General features: G+C 49.0%; 5 protein-coding genes and 1 long non-coding RNA gene across 8 annotated transcripts in view; 3 read left to right on the top strand and 3 right to left on the bottom strand.

The window, feature by feature from the left end:
• The window catches only part of LOC117649762, a 54,196-nt gene extending 51,321 nt beyond the window's left edge, over window positions 1–2,875 (bottom strand). Inside the window, exons 1-2 of the long non-coding RNA XR_004587998.1 lie at window positions 2,712–2,875; window positions 2,493–2,567 (exon numbers count right to left, since the gene is read on the bottom strand). This is a non-coding gene — a long non-coding RNA (uncharacterized LOC117649762). The remainder of the gene's footprint in view (window positions 1–2,492; window positions 2,568–2,711) is intronic.
• A 1,290-nt stretch (window positions 2,876–4,165) lies between these two features.
• LOC117649235 (prenylated Rab acceptor protein 1) lies at window positions 4,166–5,834 on the bottom strand. 2 transcript variants are annotated; one of them, XM_034391788.1, is made up of 5 exons: window positions 5,699–5,834; window positions 5,390–5,578; window positions 5,064–5,288; window positions 4,772–4,974; window positions 4,166–4,687 (listed from the first exon to the last, which is right to left on the bottom strand). In XM_034391788.1, the coding sequence occupies exons 2-5, from the start codon at window positions 5,470–5,472 to the stop codon at window positions 4,590–4,592; spliced, it is 609 nt and encodes a 202-aa protein (XP_034247679.1). In that variant the 5' UTR covers window positions 5,473–5,578; window positions 5,699–5,834; the 3' UTR covers window positions 4,166–4,589. The 2 variants fall into 2 exon arrangements, with proteins under 2 accessions (XP_034247679.1, XP_034247677.1); XM_034391786.1 differs by having other exon boundaries at window positions 5,674–5,815.
• LOC117649232 lies at window positions 5,835–8,841 on the top strand. The gene is made up of 9 exons (XM_034391783.1): window positions 5,835–6,441; window positions 6,531–6,804; window positions 6,890–7,148; window positions 7,260–7,454; window positions 7,591–7,837; window positions 7,925–8,031; window positions 8,109–8,283; window positions 8,353–8,585; window positions 8,657–8,841. Exons 1-9 carry the CDS (start codon window positions 5,985–5,987, stop codon window positions 8,753–8,755), a joined length of 2,046 nt encoding a protein of 681 aa, XP_034247674.1. The 5' UTR covers window positions 5,835–5,984; the 3' UTR covers window positions 8,756–8,841.
• LOC117649234 (DNA-directed RNA polymerase III subunit RPC7-like) lies at window positions 8,837–10,161 on the bottom strand. The gene is made up of 4 exons (XM_034391785.1): window positions 10,087–10,161; window positions 9,729–9,995; window positions 9,208–9,490; window positions 8,837–9,116 (listed from the first exon to the last, which is right to left on the bottom strand). Exons 2-4 carry the CDS (start codon window positions 9,916–9,918, stop codon window positions 8,867–8,869), a joined length of 723 nt encoding a protein of 240 aa, XP_034247676.1. The 5' UTR covers window positions 9,919–9,995; window positions 10,087–10,161; the 3' UTR covers window positions 8,837–8,866.
• Window positions 10,162–10,505: 344 nt separating this feature from the next.
• On the top strand, window positions 10,506–12,831 carry LOC117649233. The gene is made up of 2 exons (XM_034391784.1): window positions 10,506–10,813; window positions 10,915–12,831. The coding sequence occupies exons 1-2, from the start codon at window positions 10,588–10,590 to the stop codon at window positions 12,396–12,398; spliced, it is 1,710 nt and encodes a 569-aa protein (XP_034247675.1). The 5' UTR covers window positions 10,506–10,587; the 3' UTR covers window positions 12,399–12,831.
• Window positions 12,832–13,422: 591 nt separating this feature from the next.
• On the top strand, window positions 13,423–16,271 carry LOC117649272. 2 transcript variants are annotated; one of them, XM_034391876.1, is made up of 7 exons: window positions 13,423–13,587; window positions 13,968–14,011; window positions 14,541–14,636; window positions 14,804–14,978; window positions 15,055–15,134; window positions 15,210–15,351; window positions 15,591–16,271. In XM_034391876.1, the coding sequence occupies exons 3-7, from the start codon at window positions 14,562–14,564 to the stop codon at window positions 15,677–15,679; spliced, it is 561 nt and encodes a 186-aa protein (XP_034247767.1). In that variant the 5' UTR covers window positions 13,423–13,587; window positions 13,968–14,011; window positions 14,541–14,561; the 3' UTR covers window positions 15,680–16,271. The 2 variants fall into 2 exon arrangements, with proteins under 2 accessions (XP_034247767.1, XP_034247766.1); XM_034391875.1 differs by lacking the exon at window positions 13,968–14,011.
• The last annotated feature ends 511 nt before the right edge of the window (window positions 16,272–16,782 follow it).

Raw genomic sequence — 16,782 nt, forward strand, 5'->3', positions numbered from 1 at the left:
AACGGTGTGGCTGCGGTGGTAAAAAAGGGAGGGGGAGATTCTAATATCCATCAACGTCATATCGTCATCCATAATGACCACACGCGCTAGGGAAAAACCGGGTGGTGAGTGAGCGAAGGCCCAACGCGCTTTATAACTTGACCTTTCACTGTGTCGCCATGAGAGAGAGAGAGAGAGAGAGAGAGAGAGAGAGAGAGAGAGAGAGAGAGAGAGAGAGAGAGAGAGAGAGAGAGAGAGAGAGGCGATGGAGTGAGTCGGGGCGGCCTGTGGTGTCGCGTCGCTGTCACAACCATTGAGGGTTGGCCGCGGCTCGGAAACCTCACCGCGTGGCGTGGCTTGGCGTGGCTTGCCGTGGCGCGGTCTGCTCCGCCCGCCTCGCTCGCACGAGAGCATCACGCCGCAAATATTTTGCCTTTGTGAGTCTCGGCTTTCCTCGTGTCCCGCGCCGGAGGAACAGCATAACTCCCTTCCCTCCCTGACCGCCGCCACCGACGCCGCCACCGCCGGCCAAACTCGCTCCCGTCGGCTGCCCCATTGATTTTGCGTGTCATTAGCTGGCCCTCTTTGACATGCTCCGTCTGCCTCCGTCAGAGTCAACACAGACGCGCGGGGAAGGGGGGCGCCACGCGCGCGCGCGCGCGCGCACACACACACACACACACACACACACACACACACACACACACACACACTCACACTCACTCACTCACTCACGGACGCACAAACACACGTACGTGCGGTGCAGCGGCGTGACCAATTGTAATCAAAACAGAGTCCCATCGGCGACAACATGAGACGCCGCCCCGATAATACTCCAAAGTTTAATAGGCCATTACGCTCCACGTTTGAAATTTCCTCGCGCGTGGAGTAGCGTCGTGGCGACGGGGCGAAGATGGTGAAGACGCAGAGCGCGACATATGAAAGTGTTTACACCACCGCACGACGAATAAAACGGGAGGACATGAGACTCTTTTTTGAAAGCGTAGTAGGACGAGTGGGGCCGGACGGCGGGACACGCCTGCCTTGTTGGGGACACGTCGTGCACCCCGATGGGCCCTAGATAGCCGTGCCGCCGTGCTGCATCGTGCATCGCGCATCGAGTTTTTGATTCGCCCGGCCGAACGGGCCGAACGCCACTCGACAATTAGGGTAGGGAACCGTAGGGAAGGCTGGCAGCCCTCGCAGCGCGGTGCCGCGGTGGCGTGGAGTAGCCCCTTCCGTGCGCGCCCCGCCCCGCCACGCCACCCTTTGTTCCCGGCTGTGGTTCGACAAAAGGCACGTTAAAGGCGGATCAGATCAGTGCGGATAATCATCCAGGTCGGTGCGGGCTGCCAGGGCCCACCCCGCTGCCGCTCCGGGCCGCGCGTGCTGCCTACCCGCACGGCGCGGCACGGCGGCCCCCGGACATGCAGGCAGCGATATCTCGACATGTCGAGAACGTTGGCCGCGACGCGCATCGTGCTCCGGACAACAAGACCAGGGAATCGAATTCGAAAAGCAAGTCACCCCACGTGCACGTTGGCGTTGGCAGGGCCGATCTACCGGCGGGGCGCATCGCCCGAGAGATAGAGACAGATGGCATGAATGGCAGATGGCATGGTCCCGCACGGCAGCACGCACACGCGCCGACCTGTCGCGCTGTCTCTCTCGCACCCACACGGCACACCGCTCGAGTGCGAGAGAGACAGCGCGCAATCGGACCGCTGGTCTGGCAGTGGAGGAACGCCCCGAACGGAGAAGACCGTCGTGAGGAGTGAGACTCGCAGAGAGACTCGAAGAGAGACTCGAAGAGACCACTTTGTATCGACCAGGACGAGCGAGCGGCCGAAGGAGGGCCAGGGAGTCTTTGTGCTGATAAGCATTCAGATGACAGCCCTGGACGGGACGGCCCTGGACGGGACGGCCCGATGCCGATCGCCGTATTGACCGCGGCGGGACATCGGTGGAACGGGAGTCCTGTAATCACTACACGCGGAAAAGAGTGCGCGGCGCCAGCCCGTCATCCGTCACGGGACTGGCGCACTTTAGGACCGCTGCTACAAACGTCGTGTGACGAGGGGAAAAAGAAATTAAAATGCAGATGGTAAAATTTGGAGAATATTGGGCCGCGTCGCAGTGGGGGTGGCGCTTCCCCCCGAGCTGTCTGTGGTGGGGTCGCGATAAGCTGCCGTTTTTGGATCGGGAGCCGCAAAGGGTTGAGAACCGCTGCTTGAGGGGATGAAATTTTCGGTGAACACCCTCGGGTGTCATCTTTCTACTTTTAAATTTGTGGGCTTTGCTCGAGACTTTTGCTGATGATCTTCGAGTCAATAAGCATCGTGTTTTTCTTGAGGTTTCTCATGTTGAAGTTTTTGAAATTTTTGAACATTTGAATTTATTTTTTCCTGAGGTTCCTCGTTTTTTGTTTTCAATGTTTTGACGCCGAGGAAAAACATTCTACGAAATCACAGCAATGAATCTGCCCTGCGACGCCGCTGCCCGTCGACGCTTACCTGGACGACGGGTGCCCGTCGGCCCATCGTGCGCGAGGGTCTCGGTGACAACGGCGCGGGGGACTTCCTCCCTCTCTGCAAACACACCAAAAATGAATTTTCGTCATTCCCTATCGAGGATCGATTCCCTCTCGAAAGAGGATCGAACCGAAGCAAGGAGGATGTGCGGCATGCAGCAATGCAGCGAGAGTGAGAGGGAGGGAGTCGTCTGCTAATGACCTTGGCTGTCGTCCGCAGGGCTGTCCGTGGCTGTCCGCAAGGCCGCCGCGGTGCGTGGTGTTCGCGTCCGCGACGTGAATGCTCGCGTTGCGCTGTTCGCGACGAGGGCCGCGCTGTGCGGCTGTGCGCGCTGCCGTGCCTCCTAACCGATCCGTCCCGGCCAGCAGTCGGCCCAACTCTGGCGCGCCGCGCCGCAGCGCCGGCTGCCTGCCCACCGACCGGCACGGCGTAGTGGCGCGGCGTAGCGTAGGGGTGGGGGAGGCAGGACCATTTGACGCTCGTTCACTCACGCGCAGGATCACCCAAACAAACACACAACTTGATATACGCCATTAATGTGTGGCGCAGACTAATCGCTTTCTTCTAAATCTCAAATCGCGACGTAGAATCGACTCCTCGGAAAGCGGCGAGTCGTTTTGCTCCATCCCAGCCCCCCATTGCAAACCAACCAACCGGCGGGCGGGACACCCCGTCCCACTTGGCTATCATCTGCTTCCATCCATCACCGGGAATGAAAGAGAGCCGAAAATAAAATTACCACCAAACAGAAACGGGAAACCGCTGCCTTTCAGCGCGATGCCGGGCCACAGCAGATGGCACGCCCAACTCGAAACTGAATATCCGGCGCGGCGCCGCGCGGAGCACAAGGTTGATTCTCCAGGTCGCTTTTCTTTTCTGGAGGCCACGGCCACGGCATGGCGCCGTGGTCGCCGGGTGACAATCATCATGTCGGGCACGAACCCGACAAAGGGGCCTAGTCCTCGCCTTTTTACTGCGACTCGAGCCGAGGCCGGGCTAGGCCGGGCCCGGCGAGAAAGAAATCTCGTTTCATTCGTCGTGCCGCCGTTTGGTTCCACGGCCTGCCGCGCTGCCGCGCTGCCATGACCTATTCGCCCATTCCCCGCCCACAACGCCACCCCAATCGTGCCCTCGAGGCGCCCCTCCCCCCTCCCTTCAGGATGGCCCGACCCCTGTGGCGCCAATCACTCCAGATGCAGATTCAAAACCCTCCGCTGGAAAACCTCTACGATGAAAAACGCCTCTCGATTCGTACATTACGTGGAATGAGTTTCTAACGCAGAGTCGTCTTCTCAGGATACCAAGTAACAAGAAAACAAAATTTCAATGATAAACTTGTTATAGTTTAATGGATAACAAAAATATAGTTTGAGATAGATGAGTAGGTACAGAAAGCGACTTTATGGATCACAAGAATTTCAAAATTCTAGAAAAATTAATTTACATCAATAGATACAATTGCTAAGTAACTCCGCATGTGATTAAGGCACTTGAATCATCCTGCTGTCAATGTAAATCACATGGTATTTTTGCTATTGCTCTAAAAACAGAAAAAAAAGCTAAAAAAATTACCTTTATAATAAAAAAAATCTAGTTGTGGGCCAATAATTTTTTTCCATAAATACTGGGAGATGATTTGACACATAATAAGAAAATTGCTAAAAAGATGAATAATTTATACCAAGTTCACAGGTCCCACAAAGGCACCATCCATGATAGTAATCAGAACTGTGAGAAAAATCTTGATCTTGAAGGCAAATACATATTTTGTCTAGTCAGAACAAGAAAAGAAACAAACTTACAAACCATGATATTCAATTACTCATCCAACCTAAGTCTTTAAAATACCCTAGAGCCATCAACTTTGCCCAATTCTTACACTCCAAAATTAGAACAAAAAGAATGATAATTAACAGCGCAACTAATTGTTAACTTTGAAACAGATAGTTGCAGATCAGTCTTTGGATAGATTTTTCAAAGGCCCCTTGGCAGGGCAAAAGCTCATGACAACTCTTTCCACAACGCATTATAATATCAACGTATTCAGTAACAAAAAGGCATTCCGACATAAAAATTCACTTAGACTTCTTCAAGATCAAATCTATCTTCTTGAGCCGCAAGAAGTGCATCAATATTGTAAAATGCTGCATGAAGGCCGATAAGGGAAACAGATGCACCTGGAAGGAAGATGAATATTTAAGAAAGAAAGGAATTTGCTGCATAACAGAAGAATTTGAATGAAAAACTTAAATTGAACATACCAAACACCCAAAACAGTGCAGCACCAGCTCCAACCAAATAAAAGACTGGAAGGGAGCAGATAGCCACAAGTCCATATTGCTGACCCAGGGGCAAGTCCTTGCCCATGACATTTACTTTCATACCCTCTTTATGGCGGAGGTACAGAAGGTAGCCAGCCCCAGCACTAGCACACACAGCGATGAGCAGGAGAGGTGACGTAATTCTGAAACAGAGACATTGGCCAACGATTATCGAATGAAAAATGTCAGAATACTGCAATACTTTACAATGTGAAAGATAACAATTACTTACAAGCAATAAAGGACCAAACCTATGTACACAAACAGGTAGTTACTTTTGAAGTATTCCACATTAGCAAGGACTCGCTTTGTCAGTCTCGTTAGACTTGGAGGCTTGCGGATATTAGATGTATTGAAAAATGTGGACCATGGCCTGATGTTCTCACGCCTTTGCTGCACCCATTCTTGAACAACAGGTGCTCCAAAGGGAACAGACCCAGGAAACTGTTGAAACATTCTGCAAGGACGAATGACGTTGTCAAATAAAGTCGTTAAAGTTCGTTTGAGTCAATTTTTCCATCCCAATAAAAAAGTTTTTAAAGCAACAAATGAGCTTACTTCAAAGCATTCGCAAATGGGTCCTCTTTTTGAGGTACAAGAGGCGTCATGTCCCCACTAACCCCTATCTCAACTTGAGACATGTTTCAGGGAAACTTTTCACAATACCCTCAGAACACGGTTTGTTGAACTGAAGAAGAACCCTCAGTAATCACTGCAATCTCCTGACAGGTGAGGCCCTTCAGCTACCTGTGTCAACAAACCATATGATAACATGATCACTCGTCGCCACTGGCCACGTAGGTAAAAAGACATTAATTTTGAACTCAATAAATGTACACAACTGATTATTTCGACATATATATTTACTAGTAGGATTGGGTAAGATCCACGACCTGCCATAAGGCAAAATAGAAAATTAGAGCAGAAGAAGTTTTGAACATCTGATAAACAAAGACGCCATTTTGGTCCTCGCCACGCCACGGTCGCCGGAAGCGTCGTCTGCGTCTGTCGTCTGTCGATGAGAAATTAACAAAAACCCACAGCCCAAAAAATCATACAGACTAGACAAGTAAACAAATGGAAATTTAAGGGTTTGACGTTGAAGAAAGTGCACAGAGCCACCCATTATCATTTAGCTTGCTCTAGCTTGGAAATGTCTGTCCTAGCGCGCTCCATCTTTAGCAGACCCATCTGTCAAAAAGTGGTTCGATACAGTGCATCATGCTTATCGAAGAGGTTAAAATACTCTGAGAGAATCGTGAAATTCGTGTCGCAATATAGTTCAAGTGCTACAAGCCCTAATGTGGCTACCCATGAATTGGAGACTGTAGAGGAAAATGAAGTACTGGAGCGGGGAGAGTTACGTTACTATCATGCTGTCATGGAAAGATCCCCGTTGTTCAAGCCCACTATTTTTACTGCCCAAGATCTGCTATCAGTTTTAAAAGAGGCTCCTCCTGATATCTCCTCCTTTCTTGTAAAGACGGACTGGTCTGCAGACACAGCTCCTGATGTGTTGGAAGCGTTCCGCTCAGTGGCAGCGTATTCCATTCAAAATGGAATGAGCATTGTTGATCCAAAGTTTCAGTCCATTTGTGTAGCAATTTCAAGTAATAATCTTTAATTTTTTATGCTGAATTATTTATTGTTTTTAAGAAAAAATATTTTTTACACTGTGTTTATGTACTCTGTTTTTCAGGTCATCTGAGCAAGTTTTCAGATGAAGAGTTGCTTGAATTGGGAAAATGGATCATCAATTGGAGTACTACAACACTTGGTTCCAGTGTGCCACACTACAGAGACTTAATTAAAGCTTTAAATGATTCATGGGTCATGAGATATGGGAATTGGACGAAGTCCAGAGATTTAACAAACATACTGAAAGCTGCCGATATTACTTACTGGATAAGAAATGGAAGTCGTAATTATTTGAGATGTGCGATTTTTCACTCGGCCATGAGATCAGCAAAAGAGTAAGTATAAGAAGCTGCCTCACTAATTTTCTCTTGATTTTGGTAGTCAAAACATCATTCAATTTTTTTTTCTCTCTTGCAACAGGCCACATCACGTGCTTCAACTGGTGTTTTATCTCGCACTGTTAAAGCCCTTGCCATCCAGTTACAAATGTTATGATCTTGAAAAAAAGATTTTTTCATTCAGAAAAAGTTATTCAGTTGCAGAACTGCTTGTTTTTCTCAACTCTATTTTTAGGTCAAAATCTCTATTGCAATACCATCCATTGTTGGAGCATATACTTGTTGAAAGTTTGAAACAGTTTTCCTCGTTGGATGATTATATGCTTGTAACAGTTAGTAAGGTGAGCCAGAAATCGGACTATCAAAATACTTCTACCCAAACATATTTTGTTTAGTAATTTTAACTATGATTATCGATTTGTGACTCTTTTTGTTTGTGTGAATTTTTTCAGAGTTGTGGTGGCGCACCTGAAAGTTTGAAGCCTCTCATTTCAGTGTTTCAACGGAAAGTCTTGTCAAAGATAGACAACTTTAGAATTGAAACAATTATCCACCTCTCATGGATGTGCTGCTCAAACAATATTTTTGAAGAGGACTTTGCTCAGGCTGTGTATGAAAGGGCATTGAAGGATATTGGCATGCTTAGGGTGCGTACTCAATAAAGGCCGTCTTCTTTTCATTTAAAAGAATTAGCAAACTTCCAATACTACAGCACTTTTAAAAAAAAATCTTTATGTTTAGTAAACTTCAGTAATGTTCCTAAATGTTGAACCTTGATTGCAGTGGAAGGAACTATCACGATTGATGGTAATGTTTGTAGAGCATCCTTCACCAAACAGAGATCTTAAACACCTAGGAGAATGTGTCATTGCAGAAATGACTGGACGTAAAGATGTGAAAGAATGGATTGGAAGAAAGGTTTATATTCTGGGTGCTGTGCTACATCGATTTCTCCTATGTGGCCTTTGTCCCCAAGATCTCTTAGATTTGTATCTTAGCTCAGTAAATTCAGAAATTTCAAGTTCAAAAGGTTGTATCATTGTTTATGTCCATTCATTTCTTAATCTGATATTCGAGATGTTTAATTTACAATATTTTTCATTGTCATAATTTTCAGCTTTAACTGCAAAGGAAGCTTTAGCCCTAGATGTTCATTTGGAAGTGTTTCATCCAGAGTATAATGGGATAAGATTGAATTCTGAACTTAGGAAACTAATTTGTGAGGTAAGTGGATACTGTAACTCTTTACGAAACAAAGTTCTTGCAACGGTGTTGTTAAATCAACTTTTTCTTCTATCCAGGAACGTTTTTCATCAAAATCAAGACATTTTCAGAATTCAGATGGATCTATTGGCTTCAGGTCAAATTTCAACTCTGGACCTGCTAAGAGGATGTACTCAGATATCTTAGCTGTAGCTGGATCTGTGAAAGATCATGTTCATTTCAAGCAATTGGTTCCAAGTTTTGGGTATTTAGGTAAACAATCCAATGATAATATGAGCGTTTGACCAATGCAAAGAAATAATGGATGTGTTTTGGTTCCAGACTACTTGCTTCGTCTCAATAAAGATGGCACTTACTTGCCTATTCCTACAGAGATCACAGAATGTGAACCGTGGAAGCTGCCGCTTATACCTATTGAGCACCTAGAAAATGGTGATAAGTTTGTTGCAATGACATTCTTTTCTAGCCAAAAAGAATTTGAGAGAAGAAAAATAGCCAGTCTCCAAAAAGAGAAGACAGAGATATTAAAAAGATTAGGATATATTCATATAGAGGTGAGTGCTGTAGTTGCATTTTCCTGAAATACATCATTGCCCATATATTTTAACGCCATTTTTAAATTTAGGTTGCTACAGAAAATTGGTTTGATGCAACTCCTGAATTTAGACAACGTGGTCTGAAGGACATAATTGCAAATAAACTGTCTGAAAGTAATGCACCATAAACATCACAACGTATTTCCTTTCCACTGCATTTGTAATTAATGTGTGTAAAATTGTGAATTAAAAAGAAAAACCACCTACAATGTAATTTTGTTTAGATAAATTTATAGATTTTAATACACTCCACCTTCATCTAAGTTGTCATCTTCATCCTCCAGGTAGTCTTCCCCATTATCGAAGTAGTTATTAACATAGTCATCATTTTCATCATCCATCTCTTCATCAATGTCCTCATCCTCAACCTCTTCATCAGCCTCAGACTCTGCATTCTTGTTTTCCTCTTTAATGTCCACTTTAGCTCCTTCAGCATCAGCACCATCAGCATCACTTCCCTCTTCCTCTCGTTTTTCCAGCTCCTCCAGCCTACAAATATCAACATCAGAATTATACTTGATCAAACCCCAAATAGGTTTTGAAATAAATAATTTACATTAAGAAATTTTTTACTCTTTACCTGTTAGTAATGTCCTCTGCTTTCTTAAGTACTTTTGCCTTAGTTTTGGCAGCTTTTGAAGGCCTTTTTCTTTTCAGAGGTTTACTTCCATTCTCATGAAGTTCTCTCGGAAGGTAACTCCAGTCATGAACTAACTGTGCTATTGAGCGAGACGCTAAAGCAGCAGTTTGATAGCGGTCTGAAAACCTTTGAATGTCAGACTTGACTATAGTGTGCTGCAGGTATGACGGTGAATCATGGAAGTATTCCACAAAGTCCCTCTTTAGAGCCAGAAGGTATTCACCTGAGAAACAAAACAGCTGTACATAAACAGAATACTTGCATGCACTGCAAAGAAACTGCAATTTATTAATTGATAACACATAAACATTGAGCCAATACAGTTTCTAACACTGAGAAGGGTGTGTTTGGGAACATTGTGGTATGTGGCTGTCAGGCCACCTGCTTAAGATACCCTGCAGTTCTTCGATATCAATTTTATGAATATCCTTAAGGTGTAATCAGCTTGGAATTCAACAAACCTTCGACACCAGTGTCTAGAGGAACTGGTCGGTTTTCTAGTGGAGGATACAACGGTGGTGGCTCATTCACAGCTTCCACTTGCGTTTCATTGCTCTGGCCTGGTGCATTGCCAGTTGTAATGCCCATGCGCTCATTTATCTCCCTGCTGAAAGAGTGGCTTGAGCCACGGCCTCTCCCTCGGCCACCCATCACTCCTGAACAACCTTATCTTTCTTTGAAATTGACTTGGACTCTTCGTCCTCTTCACAGTTTTCTACAAATAAGTCCTGAAATTTAAAATAAAAACAAGGCAATGAAAAAACAACACACAGACACAAGGTGTGAGAACTGTACAATTGAGCAAGGTGAGCAACATACCTTATCGTAAATGACTTTGATAATAAGTGAACAACTGGGACAGGTTGCAATTTCTTCTCCAGCTTCAAGCTCCTCCTACGAAATAAAAACTCTCAATGAATGAAAAAGCAGCTTCTATAATGAAGGGACCCGCGTGTGACAGAGGTTATACGTCTTGACTACCTTGGTGATTTGGAACCTATCCCCACAAGGACACGGGTAATAGTAAGTCTCTTCGTCTTCGTCGTATTCAAAATCCTCGATTTCAACTTCGTCGTGGAATACAGCCATATTAGGAACTCCAATAAAGAGAAATACCGTCCATCATAATAAAAACGTAAACATTCACCATTCACCTTTCAGTGACTGTACGTAACCGCTGCCGCATTATTTACAGTGCCAAAGCCGGAAGCGGACGGTGGCGCTCCCCGGCCGAAACCGAAACTACATGTTGTAAATAGTAAACACTTCTGCTAGACGACTAAACAGACTGATAGACTTTACTGCTGATTCTATGACAAGATGGTCCATTGCGCAGTGCCAAAATGTGAAAATTACTCTGGCATGAAAAAAGAAAAAGAAAGAATTTTAGCGTTTCATCGTATACCTCAAGTGAACTTCAAAAGTGAATGGCTCCTCGAGAGAAGTAAGAAACGTCAGTCTGCTTGGTTAGCGCGAATCAAGAAAAATGGATTGACAGAAACAGAAATTAGCAGGCTTCGGATTTGTTCCGATCACTTCGTTTCGGGTTAGTCTTTATTTTCCTTTTTAATCGATCGATGAGTGTCCCAGTGATTGTGTACTCTTACCCGTTATGTTGACCGCCCAATTCTTCTCCCTTTTTTCCAGGAGCTCCTTCCTCTTTCTTTGCCGATCAACACGTTGATTGGGTGCCATCCTTGAACCTGGGTTATGATGTGGAGGAATCAGATGATTTTGAGACTGGTGACGTGGGCGCTGATTGTCAGTTAACTGAAAGTCAACAGCTCACCAGTCCTACCCAAGTAACAACGGTTCTAAAGCCTTCGAACCACGTATCTCCTCCAAGCAGCTCCATCCCTGCTGCTTCAACTCTTTCGAAGCCTTCCAACCACGTATCTCCTTCAGGTTGCTCAATCTCTGTCGTGTCAACTCCTTTGAAGCCAAATCAGCAAAAAAATCTACCAGGGGGTGCTGGAGGTGTGCCAAGTTTGAAGCGGCGAACCCTGTCAGTTTCTGTCTGTTCTCATGTCTCCTCCGATGTTTTACATAATCTATGTGATACCTCAAACTCTCCACTTGAACTCTCCCCAGTAAAACTAAGTAGAGTTTCTACCCCAAACACTAAATGTTATAAACGGCAGCAGAGGAAAAATGAGTTGTCTGAATCAGAGTGGAGCAGTGATTCCAAGAAATCTGATGTGAGAACTGAACAAAATACTTCATCATTCACTGTAGACACTTCCGAAGAGGAAAGGGTGTGCCTCAAGAAAAAAGATTTTGAAGACCTTGTTGAATACAAACTCAAGTATGAAGAACAATTTGCCAAGTCAAAGAAGCTGAGAGACACTGTGACAGATCTGGAAGTTGACAAACTGGAGTTGCAAGAAAAGTTGAAATCTGCCGAAGAAGCCATGGAGAACATGAAAGGCTTGGTTAGCACAATGAAAGAGGACATAAAGGAAAAGAAAGATGGACAGACTGCTAAGATCAACAAAAACTATCAAGGAATCCTGTTAAGAAGTGAAAAGGAGTTTGAGAAAATCAAGCAAGATGCTATGAAAGCAAATGCTCTTACTTTCAGGAAACTAGAAGTTTTCTCTTCAAGTGATGCTAAAGTTAAATTTTACACAGGTATACGGTCTTATAACTCCTTCAGTTGGACTCTTGAATTAGTTCTCAAGCATGCTTTTAAAGATAAGTTGATGAACAAATGTTTGCTTGAACCTTGGCAAAGCATGCTCATGACTTTAATGAGGTTGCGTCTAGGGTTATTGTTGCAAGATCTAGCATACAGATTTGGTGTGAGTCTAACCACTGCTGGGGGCACTTTTGATGAGTGGCTAGATGCTTTGTATAAAGTAGTGTGTCCTCTTGTGTGTCCCACTTTGATCAATTGGCCACATCGTGAAACATTGCAGGACAAGATGCCTAAAGCATTTCAGTTGGTTTGCAAGAAGTATAGGATTGTAAATACCATTCCTGCTAAATTGTTAAAGTCCAGAAATGGAGATAATGTGACTCAAAATGAAAAAATTTTAAAAGTGGCTTGTGCTTTGACAAACCTGAAACCGAGCATTGCACCATGCCTTGACAATGATCCTTCTTCAGGGTCTGAAGAGGACTTGCAATGAAATCCCTGTGCCTTTTAAGTACTTCGTGTATGTTTCTTCTCTCAGTCAATCTGGATGTGAAATTAGCGTTTGTCATCGACTCTTAGCAACCATTTGTCAGTCAAACTGATCATTGACTTTCCACTATTCATATTTATTTGTGAGATCTACTTTTTTAAAAAATGCTGTGCATATCCAGTGTATTTTTCAGCCATGCCTCAACTTGCACTCAAACTGCCTACTGGTGGGCAAAATGCATACTTATTCTAGTCGCTCACCATGTATCAGGGTTGTTCTTAAATGCCAAAAAGAACAACTTTTCCTATAAATGGTCTCATTACATCTATTGCGAAGTGCTTTTTTTACAGTGTATCAATGTCGAAGTTTTGAGATGAAATTACATTGATAATTATTTCATTTTCGTGCTGTAATAAACTTGAAACAGTCAAGCTGCCTTGTTGCTTTTTTTTTATCCTGTTGTTAGCATGTAAACGTAGACTCGCCCACCCTCTACAGAAATTTGAAAGACCTTTCATCGGCTTGGCAGTAATCCTGTCCGTGAAACATCTGTGTGAGCGTGTGTGTGTGTGTGTGTGTGTGTGTGTGTGTGTGTGTGTCGTGTGCCAGTGTGCCCCTCGCAGCGGATGCGCGCGCTGCCAATTGGGGCTTCGCGCGGCAGCGAGTTGATGCGGATGACGAGCAGGTCGCGGCTACCCCCTCCCCCCTTTTTCCCCCGGTCTGTATTTAGTATGCGGGTATGGTGCGGATCGTCTCTACGCGCAAAGCGGCTGAAACGAGCCGCCTTTTCGTTCCCGCGCTGTCCAGCCGTCCGAGCCGTTCGGCTGGACTTCCCTGCTCGGCCACCTTCCTTGGCTCGACGTCCTCGTTGACGCCTTCCCGGCGGCCCGCGCGGCCTGTCAGGGAAGTCGCGGCGGTCGCGGCAGCGCGGCACGGCCGGGTCGTCTCCCCGCCCCGCCCGTCTTTCCCTTCCCCGCCGTGCCAGCCGCCACGCCCGCCCCGCCGTGCCCCATTGAGGCCATTCGGGTCGCGGTGGTCCTGCCAGTGCAGTCTCCGGCCCGCAGGCCCTAGAGCAGGCCCCAGCCCCAGGTCCACCCAGGTCCCGCCACCACCGCGACGTAGGGTCGCCATGACCCGGTAGTGAACCCGCAGCACCCACCGCCCGCGCCGCCGGACTCTCTAGCGCCTCGAGGTAAGGTGGTGAAGTGCAAACCATCGCTCCGCCAGTCCATGGCCAGTCGGTGCAGCAGTGATATTTGCGACCTGCGACCCCTCGTTCTAAACTTTGCAGTTATAGTACGGCAAGCCGTATTTAAATTATTCCCTTCGCAAGCTACAAACGTACTCCATTCCAATTTTTATTTTCAACGGTTTTCTTGTTACGAATAAAAAGTAAATTTGAAGTAATTTTCTAGAGCTATAAGAGTTAGAAGTCCAGTAGGTAGAAGTTGATAATTTTTAACCAATCCATTTCGTATTAATTGTCTAAACTCTTGAGTGAAACATTCTTGAACGCTGTGGCTGAGGGCGCGAGGGGTCCTTGGTCTTATCGCACTCCTTGCCCACTTTCAGGCGGGCCACACCGTGGGTCTCACCTTCAGCTGGATTCTATATCGGTACATCTAAGGCCCCCGGACATGGCTCCCGCGTGACACCCCCTGTGGGATGCGGGCACTCCTGTGTGACGCGGCTGCAACGGAGTCGTCCAACCAGACTCATTTCGACTCCGGGCTTTTGGATCGCGTGATCGCGACGGAGTCCTCTTACACTTTTCCACGCCCCGCGCGCCGGATGCAAGCACAACCCGCGGTCGCGACATGAAGGTGGCTTTTTGCGGTTCTTCCCCTGCCGCTAGAGGCTGGCCGCCCCGCCCCGCCACGCCCCGCCCCGCCACGCCCCGCCACGCCGCGCGGTGCGGGCGGGAATTGGATGATTGTGGAGTGGGTCCACACGGCCGTAAGTGTGCTGCGCTCCAAGCCGGGCAGCGCGGCGCGGCCTCAGGACGCCGACAGAGCAACGCGACTTGCTGCTGGCAGAATTTTCCGCGAGCCGCGAAGCCGAGACCTTTTCCCGCGAACTGGAGGCGGTGGGGCGTTCGGCGCTCGCACTGGTGGTCACAAACACCGTCTTGCCTGCCTGTTGCAGACTGCGACTGCAGCCCCCACCATGGCGTTGCTGCGCAAGGGCTGCTTCTGCTGCGAGCTGCGGACCTGCGTCCTCGTCCAGGCCTGGACCAGCATGGTCAGTGACAGTGGTGCACCAGTGTCGCCGGGGGAGGGGGGGGAGGGCGCCGTGCGGGCAGGCAACCGCCGGGGTGCGGCGCACTCGCGCGCGGCGGCACTGCCTACCCGCACGGCGCTCTGGCGCGCCCGAACGATCTGACGGGGACCTGGCGGACTTGCCCGCAGCTCATCGCCGTGCTCCACACCGCCTTCGGCCTGCTCGTGCTGGCCCTGATGGCCGACCTCGTCCCCCACGAGCACCTGCCCGAGGAGGTCCGCGTCCGGCTGCGCCCCCCGGCGGTCATGTCGGGCAACAGGAAGGCGGCGGCCGCGGCCGTGCGCGAGATGAAGGTCCAGCAAGGTGGGCGTCACCGCGTCGCTGCCCGGCACCATCCCCGCCCCGACTAACTGTCCGTCTGTTTGTTTTTCCCCCGCAGCCCTGGTCGGCTCCATGGCCTTGATGATGGGCCTCATCAACCTGTCCATCACCATCGCCCTCGTCCTCGGCTGCAGGAAGGCAAGCTTGCTGCTGTCTGGAAGTGAGGCACGGACGCTCTGACGTCGGACCTCACGTTGTTGTTGTTGCCCGCAGGAGAATCGGCGGCTGCTGGTGCCTGCTCTCATCTGGGGCGCGGCCGGCCTCGTGTTCATCACCGTCATGACCATCGTCACCCTCGTGGCCACGCCGGCCAAGGTGGCCGCCCTGGTCGCCGTCAGCGGCGTGCCCTTGCTGGGTAAGCCCTTGGTGGCGCTAGGCCGAGTGGCTTCCAGTCCTTTCCGGTTCCCATGGTGACCGTGGGGCGCCGCGAAGACCCCAGCGCGCGGAGTATGTCCATGTGGGGCCACGCGGCCGGAGGACGACGGACATACCCCATGCGTGAGGGTGGCATCGCCCCAATTAGTTCACACCCAGCCAGCCACATCGATGCGGTGTATACCCCCTGACGCTCTGACGATTGTGTGTATGTTGCAGTGCTGTCCGTGTACTTCTGGCTGCACATCCTGAGCTACTACCTGGAGCTGCGCGAGGAGGACCGGGAGCTCAAGAGGCAGACGCTGTGACGCGACGAGGCGCCGGCTCACCGCGAGTCCGGCCGCGAGGACGGCGAGAAGCAAGACTGCCCGCCCTCCACGGCGGGCCCGGACGGCCCGGACAGCCTGGACCGGGGTCGGCTCCCTACCCCCGGCCTCTACCTGGGCCTCTACCCGGGGAGCTACAGTTACCCGGGCGGCTACCCGGGCCTCCACTACCTGGGCCGCTACCCGGGCCGGTGTCCAGGCCGCCCCCTCGGCCCTTACCCGCAGCGTTACCCGCAGCGTCACCCGCAGCGTCACCCGGGACGCCAAGCGAGGCCTCAGCCAGGCCTCCCGCCAGCCGTGCGTGACAAGTGTAAACACGGACTGAGTCTCGGTGGCTCGCGGAACCTTTGAGTGACTTTTGGCCCTTGTCATGATATAGTGGAAAAGCATCTCTCTATTTCTCTCTCTCTGTGAATCGGATTGACTTGAGCATTTATCCTTTTGCTCTTCTGCTCAGGAAGAGTTCACAGCACCCTGCCGTACCGTTTTGGATATAGTAATTATTTTTCTGTGTTCTTAATCTCCTCAATTTTACGACCAATATTTCTTGTAATAAAAGACTCATGATCTGAAAGCACGTTTTATTTTGCCTTTCGTTTCTCCCGGTTGATAATCTCAGTCACATTTCGCGAACGATGACCGACGAGGAATATGGGCCGCAAAAAAAATCAGCAAACATAAAAAAATTGTTGCGGAAAATACTATACTAACAGGGTAGCATACGAGGTCGACGAGGACGAGGGTCGCGTTTTGTCTCGCTGGCGCCCGCTCCGCCTGCTAGAGTGCATTACACGTCGTTGTCCTTTTCCCTTTGCCACCCCGGCTGATGGAGCCGCCAGATTGATGCCCGGCCGGCCCGGTATGGCAGGCCGACTCCGAAAGAAGAGCATTCGTCTCTCTCGCACTCGTGGGCGCTCCGCAGCGCTTCGCAGCGTTCCGCGGTGGTGCGAGAGAGACGGCGTCCGGAAGCGGCCTGCTGGCGGGCTGGCCTGGCCTGGCGGGCAGGGCTTTGTCCTCCCCTCGCGGGGCCGCCCGGCCCACGTGCCCGCCCCACCCCGAGTAGCGTGGTGGTGACTGACTACCCA

Source organism: Thrips palmi, unplaced genomic scaffold, assembly GCF_012932325.1.
Source record: "Thrips palmi isolate BJ-2018 unplaced genomic scaffold, TpBJ-2018v1 HiC_scaffold_4, whole genome shotgun sequence".
In the NCBI taxonomy this organism is placed as follows: Eukaryota; Metazoa; Arthropoda; class Insecta; order Thysanoptera; family Thripidae; genus Thrips; species Thrips palmi.

Coding starts and splice junctions, on each gene's coding strand:
- LOC117649235 (XM_034391788.1), bottom strand. CDS start 5,472: ATGTCTCAAGTTGAGATAGGGGTTAGTGGGGACATGACGCCTCTTGTA. Junction 5,289..5,389: donor CCATTTGCGAATGCTTTGAA/GTAAGCTCATTT, acceptor TCGTCCTTGCAG/AATGTTTCAACAGTTTCCTG. Junction 4,688..4,771: donor TGCACTGTTTTGGGTGTTTG/GTATGTTCAATT, acceptor TCTTCCTTCCAG/GTGCATCTGTTTCCCTTATC.
- LOC117649232 (XM_034391783.1), top strand. CDS start 5,985: ATGTCTGTCCTAGCGCGCTCCATCTTTAGCAGACCCATCTGTCAAAAA. Junction 7,455..7,590: donor AGGATATTGGCATGCTTAGG/GTGCGTACTCAA, acceptor CCTTGATTGCAG/TGGAAGGAACTATCACGATT. Junction 8,284..8,352: donor TCCAAGTTTTGGGTATTTAG/GTAAACAATCCA, acceptor TTTTGGTTCCAG/ACTACTTGCTTCGTCTCAAT.
- LOC117649234 (XM_034391785.1), bottom strand. CDS start 9,918: ATGGGTGGCCGAGGGAGAGGCCGTGGCTCAAGCCACTCTTTCAGCAGG. Junction 9,491..9,728: donor TCTAGACACTGGTGTCGAAG/GTTTGTTGAATT, acceptor TTTGTTTCTCAG/GTGAATACCTTCTGGCTCTA. Junction 9,117..9,207: donor GCAGAGGACATTACTAACAG/GTAAAGAGTAAA, acceptor TGATATTTGTAG/GCTGGAGGAGCTGGAAAAAC.
- LOC117649233 (XM_034391784.1), top strand. CDS start 10,588: ATGGTCCATTGCGCAGTGCCAAAATGTGAAAATTACTCTGGCATGAAA. Junction 10,814..10,914: donor TTCCGATCACTTCGTTTCGG/GTTAGTCTTTAT, acceptor CCTTTTTTCCAG/GAGCTCCTTCCTCTTTCTTT.
- LOC117649272 (XM_034391876.1), top strand. CDS start 14,562: ATGGCGTTGCTGCGCAAGGGCTGCTTCTGCTGCGAGCTGCGGACCTGC. Junction 15,135..15,209: donor TCGTCCTCGGCTGCAGGAAG/GCAAGCTTGCTG, acceptor TGTTGCCCGCAG/GAGAATCGGCGGCTGCTGGT. Junction 15,352..15,590: donor CAGCGGCGTGCCCTTGCTGG/GTAAGCCCTTGG, acceptor TGTATGTTGCAG/TGCTGTCCGTGTACTTCTGG.